Source organism: Salvelinus sp. IW2-2015, linkage group LG15 (assembly GCF_002910315.2).
Source record: "Salvelinus sp. IW2-2015 linkage group LG15, ASM291031v2, whole genome shotgun sequence".
NCBI lineage: Eukaryota > Metazoa > Chordata > Actinopteri > Salmoniformes > Salmonidae > Salvelinus > Salvelinus sp. IW2-2015.
The window spans coordinates 20,756,685-20,769,904 of NC_036855.1; the positions used below are offsets into that span (position 1 = coordinate 20,756,685).

At 41.3% G+C, this 13,220-nt stretch overlaps 2 protein-coding genes across 2 annotated transcripts; both read left to right on the forward strand.

Moving 5' to 3' along the window:
• Positions 1–2,321: 2,321 nt before the first annotated feature.
• Positions 2,322–7,785, forward strand: LOC111973750 (coxsackievirus and adenovirus receptor homolog). Its single transcript, XM_024001136.2, has 8 exons — positions 2,322–2,430; positions 2,896–2,987; positions 3,465–3,634; positions 3,875–4,076; positions 4,625–4,777; positions 4,913–5,035; positions 5,151–5,289; positions 5,415–7,785. Exons 2-8 carry the CDS (start codon positions 2,906–2,908, stop codon positions 5,653–5,655), a joined length of 1,110 nt encoding a protein of 369 aa, XP_023856904.1. The 5' UTR covers positions 2,322–2,430; positions 2,896–2,905; the 3' UTR covers positions 5,656–7,785.
• A 2,561-nt stretch (positions 7,786–10,346) lies between these two features.
• On the forward strand, positions 10,347–11,559 carry tas2r202 (taste receptor, type 2, member 202). The gene has a single exon (XM_024001440.2). It carries the CDS (start codon positions 10,409–10,411, stop codon positions 11,384–11,386), a length of 978 nt encoding a protein of 325 aa, XP_023857208.1. The 5' UTR covers positions 10,347–10,408; the 3' UTR covers positions 11,387–11,559.
• The last annotated feature ends 1,661 nt before the right edge of the window (positions 11,560–13,220 follow it).

The following is a 13,220-nucleotide window of genomic DNA, read 5'->3' on the forward strand; positions in this document are numbered from 1 at the left end:
AGGCAGAATCAATCATCCAGTTCGTGACACCAAATTGTTGTGGAAATTTTTATACAGGGACACTCGAAGTCAATCTTAAATTAATCACTCTTTATTGTCAGGAAGCTGGAGAGGTCACAGTCAAACATAGATGCATAAAGTACCYGTCTGAAGTGAGCTCTAATGGGGCAGTCACATTAGTTCCCTTATATACTGATAAGTTATATTTGCATGATTTAGCTTATATATCATTCATAATTAATGTTTACTTCATTCATGTGACGACCAATACTGGGTCATACATGTGACAGACCAATACCTCACGAGGCTTCTTCTCTCTAAGCTGAGACCTTGAAACTGAGATATCCTTTCTCTAAACAAGGCTCTGGGTGTACTGCCAAATTGTTAATATTGATAATGAGGATTCGTTCAATCAGTCACTTGCAAGAACACAGAAATTGGTTTATAGAAAAGCACAAACAGAACACAGAAATGTGTTATTTGAAAAGCACAAACATAAAAATTTCCATCACACCCATTACAGTGTTTTAGGTGTCAAGCTTATGGTCATGTTGCAGAAGTGTGCAGGAGGGAGATTCCTAGATATGAGAAGTGTGCAGGAGGGCATGAGACAAAGGAATGTGTAATATCGGTGGAAACATTGTGTATGTTAACTGTAGGGATACCCATGGTGCTGGAGATCAGAAGTGTTCGGTGAGAGAAATGCAGGTTGAGGTTGCCAGGATCAGAGTAGTACAGAAGGTGTTGTATGCTGAGGCAGTGAAGAGAGTAGTAGAGGAAGATAGGTCAAGGGCGAGGAATCCTAAGAGAATACCCTGCGAGTAGGCCGAGCCCAATAGAGTGATAGGAATAGCATGTGCTTCAGTAAGGTTGGTTACTTAGCGTTCATAGCCATGATTATTACTGTACCGCAGAAATGGAATGTAAATCACAGACAATAGATGTGGTGGTGGCAGCTGCGGAGAAGTACTTGGGTGTACTAGATTTTCCTGCAGAAGAGCACCGAGGTGTGTTGAACGATAATGTCCCGTCCTTCCCGGCTGCCAGCCTGGTGTAGGATAAAATAGGGACAAGTAGTAGTGAGGTTTTAACTTCTCTGCGCTACGGATCCCTTTTACGGGATCACTTCCCTAAACAACCGCTAGAATTGCAGGGCGCCAAACGCATAAATATTACTAGAAATATTTATAATCATGCAATCACAAGTGAAATATACCAAAACACAGCTTAGCTTGTTGTTAATCCACCTATCGTGTCAGATTTTGAAAATATATTTTACAGCGAAAGAAATCCAAGCTTTTGTGAGTGTAGCTTTCAATGCTACAACAGCTAGCCCCAAATTAGCATGGTCACYAAAGTCATAAAAGCAATAAAATGAATCGCTTACCTTAGATAATCTTCGGATGTTTCCACTCACGAGACTCCCAGTTACACAACAAATGTTCTTTTTGTTATCACAAAAAAACGCCATTTGGGTTGAGCATTATGCTCAGAAAGTCAAAGCCGTGTTCCGTTCGACAAATTCCAAAAAGTATCCGTAATGGTCGTAGAAACATGTCAAATGTTTTTTATAATCAATCCTCAGGTTGTCTTTAACAAACATAATCGATAATATTTCAACCGGACCATTACATATTCAATAAGAGACAAACGGAAAATGGTGAGCTCCTCTCGCGCGCGCAGGAACTATTCGGAGGACACTTGACTAGTTTTGAAAAAACTTGTTAATTTTTCAGAATAAAAGCCTGAAACTATGTCTAAAGCCTGGTCACAGCCTGAGGAAGCCATTGGAAAAGGAATCTGGTTGATACCCCTTTAAATGGAGGTTAGACGGGCCAAGAAACACCGTTTTTTTTCCATTTTTATATCACTTCCGGGTTACATTTTCTCAGGTTTTTGTTTGCAGAATAAGTATTGTTATACTCACAGACAATATTTTGACAGCTTTGGAGTGTTTTCTATCCTAATCTGTAAATTATATGCATATTCTACGATCTGGGCCAGAGAAAATGCCCGTTTACATTGGGCACGTTATTTAAAAAATATAAAAAAATCTGACCCCTAGCGCTAAGAAGTTAATGGGTACAGGGTTAGTTGGTAGGGCAATTTCTTATTCACTTTTCCCATCCTTTTTTTCCTCCCCTTTCTGTGTCACAAAATGTTATGAATTCACACTCCCAAAACAGTAGGCTGATACACAGCACACACAATAGGTGGTGGCATGCACCTCTAACGTATGTTCGCGTACCGCCATAATACCGTAGAAGAAGAAGCAGAGGAAGGACTGTATGCAAATAGAGAGGGTGTGACCTGAGGTTACAGTTTCAGGTGAGAGCAACTGAAGGGAAGGGAAGCAAAGGTTTTGTGCTGTTTCAGTCTGTCAGGACTCTTGGAAACGACTTTACCTTTGGAATATTGCTGATCAGAAAGGTAATTTGTATTAATTAATTGTTTGATTGTTGTCTTGAATACTGTTAAAATATTATAAATATGAGCTGATATAATCGAGAGTTAAATATACAAATTCCTCACTCAGCAACAGCCATTAAGTTGGAGAGGGGGATAATTAACACTTATGTAAAAATACAGTTGGTTAAATTGTAGAGTATATGTCCTCTTGTAGTATTTCCTCCCCTAGTCTTGGACAGAATGGACATATGCCATTCTGTCCAGGGTTATCTATCCCCCTCAGAAAGAGTGCCCCTCAGAAAGAGTGCCCCTCAGAAAGAGTGAGCATATTTTATCGTTGTAGTTTCAGTGCATGATAAAGACTACATATCTGTTAGCTGAGTAATGTTTCCTCCATAAAACTAGATTAAAATCACAATGAGGAAGTACACATTCAAACAATTCAGTTAATAATTGTAATCATATTTCTCTTGATGTGCCATACAGGTTTACCAATATGGTCACTATGCGAAAGTGCCTTACATACTCAAGACTACAGTTGGCTGTGATGTTTGTGCTAACAGTTTATCTCAACACAGGTGAGTTGTCAAATAAATCAGGGTTTCCTAACCTAGTCTCCCCATGCTATCCATTATGTTGGGCCCTTCTAGCCTACACTGCACAAGACCACATTTCAGTTGAATTCATATCAAGGTTTTTCTGTCCATTTATCTTTGTCAGGGGATGTAAAATGTGCCTGTGTGACAGGCATTGACTGTACATTCCTACGCAACAGGTTTATTTCGCTCAATGTAAACAGTAGTGGGGTGGAGCCCAGACAGTGTCCCAGGTCATAACAACGTCAGTTTCTGCTGCATCCAATAGCCAGTGTCTGTCCTACATGTACCTGCATGTTGGATATATCAAATTTATCAGAAATGCATTTACACTTCTGTGAACTGCTAATGCAGTTTTTCCCCATTTAGAAGTTGTCATTTTAGTCTGTCCCTGCCTGAGGGACTCCACGTTCTTTGTAAGTGTCAAACCTGAATGTGTTTTTTTCTCTGAACCCTCAGATGTCATAGAGGGTATTAAGATAACATCCACAGGGCCTCAGACCATTCAGAAAGCCCAGGGGGAGACAGTCATGCTGGGGTGCACCTTCACCTCTGACCCCTCTGACATAGGAGATCTGGACATTGAGTGGTTGCATGTCCGTCCAGACATGACCCAGAAAGACCAGCTGGTGAGACTACAGAGCAGGGCACAGAGGGGATCATTGATATGGATAACTTATGGGGAGGGTTTGGAAATGAAACATGCATTATCAAATGAATATGTTAGTCTTAACATCCACTCATATAATTTAGGTCAGACTAGTCTTGGAGATCTTATCCTCACTGTTTCAGTAAAAGAACGTGTTCTGAATATGTGTTATCAATACTTGTGTTGTGTAGTTTTTGTCATTGAACTGACTCTCTCTTAGATCTTATCTTATTCAGGAGGGAAAAAATTGCATTATGGGGACCCCAGCTTGTCTACCAGGATGGACTTCACAGGAACCCCTACACTGGGAGACGCATCCGTCTCCATCTCTGCATTGAAGGACTCAGACACAGCCACCTACCAGTGCAAAGTCAAGAAAGTGCCGGGTGTCGACATGCGAAAAGTCACTCTGGCAGTGAAGGGTGAGGAAGGCCGCCCCTCCCAGACTGGTTTCTGTTTTACCAGTTTCATCATTCCACTGTCCTGTGTCCCCTGTTTTTAAATTTGCTCTCTCACTGAGATGGAATGTTAACACCCTGTTAACGCCTTGTTATCTCCGATACTTCCATCCACACCTCTTTCCTTTGTTCCTATCAATATACCCAATTTCCTCTGGTGGAAATACACTTAGAAGAAATCAACAAGTTACACAATGGCCCATTTTGCTATTGGTTGCAAAAATGCATATGTACAGTACAGGGGCGCAACTTTGGTTTTAGAAGCGGGGGAAACATAAATTATATATATTTTTTTGTCCAGTCAGATAAATACACCAAACAGCCTATCCGACCACTCGGAGGTGTCCGCATGGTCCTAAAGCACACCTTTGCTTCGTTTTGTATCACATTCCAATGATAAAACTGGGGGGGGACAAAAATGCAATGTCCCCAGTGAAAGTTGCACCCCTGGTACAGTACATCAAAGGAAATCTTTCCAAAGACACTGTTTTACCTCTATTCTCTTGCACCAGTCCCTCCATCATTGCCTAAGTGCTGGGTTGAAGGTGGCGAGGAGAAGGGGAGCGATGTCTCCCTCCAATGCAAATCCTCCGTGGGATCCATCCCCGTCAACTATGTCTGGACTAGAGAGAGTGGAGGGGCCATCCCGCCCACAGCAACACAAAGTAGGAACCAAGAACCAAAGCCTCTAGATAAGACATGGCACACATAACCATAGATCTACTGTACTGTACATGTTGATATACTGAGGTGAGGTGTGGCTTGTAGCTGGCAGTGATTGTCTTTGTGTTTTTTTTTAGACTCTCAGACTGGAGAGCTGAAGATAAGAAATCACTCAGAGACCTACATGGGAAACTATCTTTGTGTGGTGTCGAATCCTGTTGGCAAAGAGCAGTGTAAATATACCCTGAACGCATACAACCGTAAGTTTAAAACCACAAATCTCTTTAATCCTTTTAATTGGGAGAAAGAAAGTGAGAACGGTGCATATGTGTGGACCTATTCCTTGGAACCTGTCTGAATATCAGGACCTTTCAGCTTCCAACAAGGCAGGGACCATAGTGGGTGCTGTAATTGGTGGCCTGCTACTGTTGCTCCTCCTCCTGCTTCTCATCTGGCTTCTGGTCTGCTGCTGCCACAAGCGTCGCTATGAGAAGGAGGTTGCCCATGAAATCAGGTATGAAATATGACATTCCATACATTCCAAGAATTACATGCTGCAGCAGACAAACTGGAAAATGAATTGAACTCCTACCTTTCTGTGCTTCTCCTCCGTGGCCTGGCCCTACCCCTGCCCTCCAGGGAGGATGCCCCAGCCCCAGAGAGTCGCCCCGCCAGCAGGAACTCCAGCTTCCGCTCGGTCCTAGGCTACCGCTCCCACCCCGGGGTGGTCTACAGCTCCGTAAGAAAGGGCCAGCCCAAGAGGACAGAATCAGGCCACAGCAGCATCTACACAGACAGGAGCAAAGGCACGCCCGCACCCAGTGGGCAGCAGGCCCCTCCTCTGTTGAAATATGACAGCAGTTATGGCTACCCTGTGTAACAATGATTTGGGTTGGGATAAGAAACCTCATTGCATTTTTGAAGTGTCAGTTTTAGGTCATTTTACCAAACTTCAGTATAAACAGCTATCACATGCAGGCATAGACCGCCACAGATGAGGTGTCATAATACCCATAAAACCTGGCGGTCAAACAGAGAAATGGTTCCAATTGTTTTCCTCCATTTTTCCCATAGGGGATTTTAGAAACACTTAAAATAAGGTCTGTGTTTTGTGTAGGCTTACCCTGGCGCGACGTTTTGATAAGCATTTAAATCTCTCTCGGACAAGTGGACTTTTATCAAAATATTTGGCTCTATTTTCTCTGTTTGAAAATGCTAATTTGCATCAAAAGTAGACATCATGCAAGACTACAAATCAGTGCAAGCTCCTGACACCTTTGCTAACAGGTAATGTGTCAATTTTAAAACTTGCACAAGACAGTTCACAGAATTGTCAGTTTAAAGTTATTTTTTCAATTCTACATTTAGCTAACATGTAGATAGTTKATCGAGAGATTCTTACCTTTGCCTCGATTCGGCCGTTTTGTTCAGATCATCATGGTATTTGTAGTTCTTTATGATAGCCACATACAGGCAAATATATTGATAAAAGTCACCTTGTCCAAGAGACATTTACACGGTTATCAAAATGTCACGCCAGGGTAAGCCTACACGAAACACAGCCCTTATTTGAAGTGTTTCTAAAATCCCCTATGGGAACAATGGAGGAAAAACGATTGGAACCATTTCCCTGTTTGACCGCTAGTTTTTATGGGTATTAAGATTCATACTGTGGTACTCTATTAAAGGATATGTTTTATGTATACTCTCGTTCCCAGCCAGAGCATGTGAGGGGAGTTGAGCGGTTGGAAATCCAGACAGGGAGCCTAAGAAGGAACGAAAATGAATTATTTAGGCTAAATAATTTCAATTATTTCAAGGCTATAGTCTACAAAAAATACATAGTGAAGCATTTGCGAGTGCGACACAATAGGCTGGTAGGGACATAAAGAGCAACCTTTTGTTGTATTAAATCATTGTAGTCTATTAATTGCACATATAGGCGGTGACTTACTTAGAATTAAATACAAAATATACCAAAAAATGACCTATTAATGCCTTTCAATTTTTTGAAATACAAGTTTGGCCAGTCTGTGGCTTCAGGCTCATGCATGGTGCATAGAGAGCCAGCCAGCAGCGGAGAATACCCTCCCCACACTTGCAGAGCTACTGGGGATGCTAAACACCCCTTAGGCCACTCTTGCTGGGCAATAGGTAGGCCTAAAGGTTTTTAGGCAAAATAACCCAATCAAAACGGAAAGCTGCTTGAATGTGGGAATATGCCAGGCCTATTGGGCCAAAATCAATTATGGCCTGTTGTATAGATAATAGAACAAAAATACACTTAAGGTTTAAGAGATCTGATTTTTTGTTGCTACAATGACACAGTTATCTACCCACCTCGTTCCTTTCTTTTAGCATGTGCATGTAGTAAGTACACAATCATACTTTCAGAATACGTGTCTTTTCAGATTCCACAATTATTATTTAGTTGTGGACACTATATCACCGCACTCCCTCTCTTGCTCTTGGTCCTCGTCTTGGTAAGTCACCTTTATTAAGCGCCTGTGTGTTTCATCAGTTACTTTTTGAAAATATTTAGCGAACTCCATGATAGTAGCTATAGTCAGCAGCACACAAGTAGGCTGCAAATGCATGCTGGGCCGGGCATGCCCTGAGCTTGTGAAGTGAGTGCTACTGGCCTGAGCTCGTGAAGTGAGAGCGAAATTGGAGCCGGAGCAAAGCCCTACGCTCTAGCTTTTGGGAATCACGCTCCAGTCGAATTGGGAACGCTCTGCTCACATACTCTGTTCCCAGCCACTTCCACCCGAAGCTTAGCCTGGGGACTATTGGTGCAATAGTGCAATGGATAATATTTTAGTCACGTGTAGCTAAATTCAGGATTTTGCAAATGAGAAAAAAGGTTATATTTAAAGTGTATGTATGCAGTGAGTGTCAGATGTATGTTTAAAAAAAAATCTATGTATGTTTTAATTTGCCCAGGAGACAAGTAACTAAAATGTTTGTCATCGTTTCTATAATTTCACAATAAAGCACTTTCTTTTCTTTTTTTTTARTAAGAACTTGTTTATCAAACATGTGATTAATCTGTGTCACCAACTGAAAAAAGCAAATGACCCCACCCTCAACACGCCAAGCCAAATTCACGAGGGAACTCATTTTGACTAGTGATGCTGCAGATTTGAATGACAGACTTTCGTTGGAAATCTTTTTTTTAATGATGAGATGGAATAACATCGTGTGCCAGTCAGATATGTGAATATGATATTGATTTTGGTAGAAAACAAGAGTATGAAGCAGACTGGCTTCAGAAGTAGAGGAGAAAATCTTGCAGAAAGTCTATGATCAAAGGAATTTTTCTATCTATGTAGAAGTAGTGTGGAATGTCTGCAAGGATCTCTGGGTTTTTGCTTTCTCTTTTTGGTTTGTGCATTATCAAACTCATTCCACGGAGGGCCGCATGTCTGCGGATTTTCATTCCTTTCTTGTATTTGATTGATTAATTAAGTTGACAAATTAGTAAGGAACTCCAATCACCTGATTGTCTAGGTCTTAATTGAAAGGAAAACCCATAAACCAGCAGACACTAGGCCCACCATGGAAGGAGTTTGACATCTGTCATAGAGCATAATATTGGATCTACTGCCCCGTTCAAAACAACTGGAAACTCTGAAAAATATGAGGTCAAATCATGACGTCAGTGATCTTCAGGTCAGAAATCGGAGCTCTAGAAAGAGGCCCCGAGTTGGATTGACCGTTGAAATCGATTTGTCCCACTCTGAGCTCGTTTTTTTTTCTCAAGTTGGTTTGAATGCACTGAAGTCGGATGTCGAAGATTTCCAAGTTCTGAGCTCCCAGTAGTTTTGAACGCAGCATTAGTATAGCAGGGGTGTCAAACTCATTCCGTGGAGGGCCTAGTGTCTGCAGGTTTTTGTTTTTTCCTTTCAATTACGCCGGAGACAACCAATTGAGACCTTAATTAGTGACCTTAATTAGTGACCTTAATTCATCAATCAAGGACAAGGAACGAGCAAAAACCCGCAGACATTTGGCACTGTGGAATGAGTTTGACACCTGTGACTTAGACTCCTCTTTCTATACTGAACAAAAATATAAACGCAACATGTACAGTGTTTCATTAGCTGAAATAAAAAATCCAAGGAATTTTTCAGACGCACAAAAAGCTTATTTCTCTCAAATTTTGTGCACACATTTGTTGACATCCCTGTTAGTCGGCATTTCTTCTTTGCCAAGATAATCCATCCACCTGACAAGTGTGGCATATCAAGAAGCTGATTAAACAGCATGATCATTACACAGGTGCACATTGTGCTGGGGACAATAAAAAAACTCCTGATTTGCTGGGCCTGGCTCCCCAGTGGGTGGGCCCGTGCCCACCCATGGCTGCGCTCCTGCCCAGTCATGTGAAATCCATAGATTAGGGCATAATTAATTTATTTCAATTGACGGATTTCCTTATATAAACAGTAACTCAGTAAAATCGTTGAAATTGTTGCATGTTGCGTTTATATTTTTATTCAGTATAGATTCAAGCCTGCCACAAATAAATAAGCATGATTTCATTGTGCTCTTGCCAAGCAGAAGGCTTTATTGCTTTACAAGGTTTACCCTGTAAAGCAGAGCTGTTCAATGTCGATCCTGGAGGGCCAAAACACTTCTGGTTTTCATACTCTCCTTCTAATCAGGGACTGATTCAAACAAGGGACACCAGGTGAGTGGAATTAACTACCAGGTACTGAAGCATTTCGGCTCTCCAGGACCAGAATTGAACAGCCCTGCTATAAAGTGATGAATTAACACAGAATTTGAAGGTGAGCCAAAGGCAGGTTGCCCCCTTTATGATACGTAAATTGACCTTGTGGGACAATGTGTAAATCTGTGGCCATAGCTCCAGGAAGTACATTTGCATGGACATTGGACCTCCTGCCTGAGAGGTTTTGTTCAGTATCTGTGGTTTGGCAAACCTGTCATGCTGCAGTACTTCTCGTACAGTAATTCCACCGGATATACACACATCTTCACCCCAGGCCCATGGAAATACCCTGCCACCACTGCCTTTTGCCATCCCCACCATGCAAATACTATTGTGAATAGAGTTTGATGCTTCTCTATAAATTCCAATCAGGCTACTCTGAAATCAAAGGGTCTGTGCCTCAACTTGCGATGCCGTTCTCAGTCAACATCTTCAGGCAACTTCTAAAAGCCAACCTTTTGACCTTTTAAAAAATATATATTTTCATCTTCAATGCTAAGATTTTGAATCAGACAACCTATTTCAAGTTAGTAACCAAGATAACCAACGCAAAGGGATCTTTTTCTGAGGTAAAGCTGCATCCAAAATAACCACACTCAACATGGTGTAATTGCTTACCTTACCCTTGTGGACTTTAAAATGTTTTTCAGTTAATTTTCTATTTGTACATTTCTTCTACAGAGAACAGAAACCTCCTGGCTATGTGTTGGTCTGATTCAAATGAAGAAAACCCTTGACTGTCTGTGTTAAGTGAAGAATTTGAAAGTAAATGCCATATTAAAAAAGCTTGCAAAATATGGTATTGAAACATTCGAGCACTACCTCCCCCTCAATCTCGAACGCATCTTAAAACACCTAAAATTGGCTGGTGGACGTTGTTTAAAGAACCACCAGCACCATGCAAGGAGCTAATAAGGTGGCTATCTGGGTCATAACTGGCCTGGTGGCCGTCCTCACCATGTTCTTCAACCTGTTCATCTTCCTGATGAGCCTGAAGAGCTATAAGCAGAACAAACACTGGACCCCCTGTGAGACCATCATCACAGCCCTGTCCCTGGCCAATGGAGCTCACCAGCTGCTCTGCTATCTCTGGATGACCATGACCGAAATAGACAAAGACTGCCGACTGGAAGAGCTGTTCTACTCCATAATGATATTGACAGTGTTCAGCCTCAAGTTCACCATCATGTGGACCACCTCCTTCCTGACCTTCTACTACAGCACCAAGCTAGTGATCGAGCCCATCCACTGCTACACCAAGATCCAGGATGCCATCCTGAAGCACGTCACCACTGTGGTCCTGGTCATCCCTATGTGTGGTCTCAGCACGTGTCTGCCCATGCTGACTGTCCTCGTCCCTGAGAACAATACATCGGAAAACAAGGACTGCGGTTCCATCATGCCTAATGACACCCCTGGCATGATCTATAACACTGTTTATCTAGTCATCTCTAACATCCTACCGGGAGTTCTGATGGTAAAGTGTTGCATTTCCATCTCTGTTCACCTGGGCATCCATCTCCAGCACATGAAGGCCAGTAGCAATGGTTCCCACGCACCCAAGCTGGGCTCTGAGATGCGGGTGATACGCATGACCCTCGCCCTGGTGGTTGTTTTCCTCTGTTTCATGGTGGTTGATCTATATGCGTACTATCAGGTGACGGTGAAGAAAGAGAATGCTATTCTGCTCTCTTTTCTCTTCACCTCCATCTATACCACTTTCAGTGCCTTGGTTCTTATCTACGGTAAGAAGACATTCTGGAAGGTTCTCCTCCACTCTTACAATGTTGGCCTGGATGAGTTTCCCTGTCTGTCCTGCCTAAAGGTGCCAGAGACCAAACGCAAACCCAGCTCTGCTCACACAGTCAAACACTGAGTCAGACCAGGGTAGCCACAATGGCCTTGTGTACATTCATTTAACATGTTGCGGTGAGCATTCTGGCACAAACATGGTCACCGTGCATCACCCAGGTGGGTGACCCACATTGATGGTGATGAGGTGAGTTTCCCCCTGCTATGTAAAGCATTTTGAGTATCTCTGTTAGAAGAAAAGCGCTATATAAATCCAATTAATCATTTGCATGATTATGTTTGGATAGTATGGATTTAGAGTCATCTGCTTGTATGACCACTTAACTTCATCATTAGGTTCCATGTGTTACTTGTTTTTCCAGGCATAAACCTATATTAGATATATAAAATAACATGTGAATAAAAAGTATTTTAGCTAACAGCCCTGTCTCTGTTGTTTAATGTTCTTCTCAATATAATTAAGAATATATTTCAATGTGGTGTAGTTATTAATTCATGAATAACCTATGTCTTTTGCCATTATAGATATTGATTAAAAGATGTACAGTCCATATTAATATCATGGCTACTCATTATAGGGCTTTGCCATAGCCTACAATAAATGCCTCTATTTCGCCTTTGTTTCTCTCATCTCAATAGCTAATATCCAGTGTCAGTTTCTATCCTTTTCAGCTGAGAGCATAGCGAATGGGATTCTTATGGTTCTGTATATTCCTTTGACATCTATACCAAGGTCATTACTAGATAACAACCAAACAAGACACTCTACCAATCAAACTGCATTTGGAAAGGGTGGTTAATATTTGCTGAAAATCTATACGATGTGATGTATAGTGGTTGCATACACATTCTGTATAATCTCTGCTCACAAACCATCTAGAATATTAAGGAAAATATGCAGGGGTGGAAAGCATACTGAAATGAAATATCCTACTCCAGTAGAAGTACTGTTACTTTAAATACATTTTACTCAAGTAGATATAAAATTACTGGTGTAAAAAAAACTACTCAAGTAAAGGTAAAAAGTAGCCCATTTAAAAAGTACTCAGACTGAAAGTAATTGAGTTACTACTTTATATAGAAACCTTAATAATTAGCTACTTTCGCTAAGGTTACTTGAAAGCTGTTACACATGATCTTTGCCATGCATTAAATTGAAAAGGAAGAGAGGAAATTCATGTACAGAAGGAATTTATGAGTTGCTACAAGGTAAAAAATGAAGGATTTGTAAAAAGAATATACTAGTAACATTTGAAAATAAATTAAACATTCAAAGCAATTAAAATGTATTGATAAATACAAAACCAAAGTACATAAACAATGAAGTTGCCAGACTTCAATATACTCCATAAATAAACATGTRTAATCCTTCACCTATTCAATCCCTCATTCACCCCTCTGATACTTGTTACATGTCCATAGGACCGGCCGACATTCACTGACTCACCCACACACTCTTTCCCTCACTCACTCAGGGGTGGAAGAGTACTGAAATATCCTACTCAAGTAGAAGTACTGTTACTTTAATGAAATTTTACTCAAGTAGAAGTTAAATTACATACTTTGAAAACAAGAGTAGTTGTAATTAGTTACTTTACACCTCTTAAAATATGTGAAAACCATCCGTCCTATTTCGGCAACACTGACAATAAATACCCCACCGCTACATTCCCTCTAGCACCATCTAGTGAAGTCTAATACGGAGATACACAGGGGCATTTATTATCAGTCAGCTGCACTCAAGTCTACTTATGTCTGTCAATGGCATGTGGTCAGGAATGTTGTTTATGTCCAAGAAGATATGGGTAAATGTTGACGGTAAAAACCCGGCCCAGCTAAACTCGTCCATGGATGAGCACACATCACAGGCCAGCCTGGAAGCATCCCTACAGTAGTCT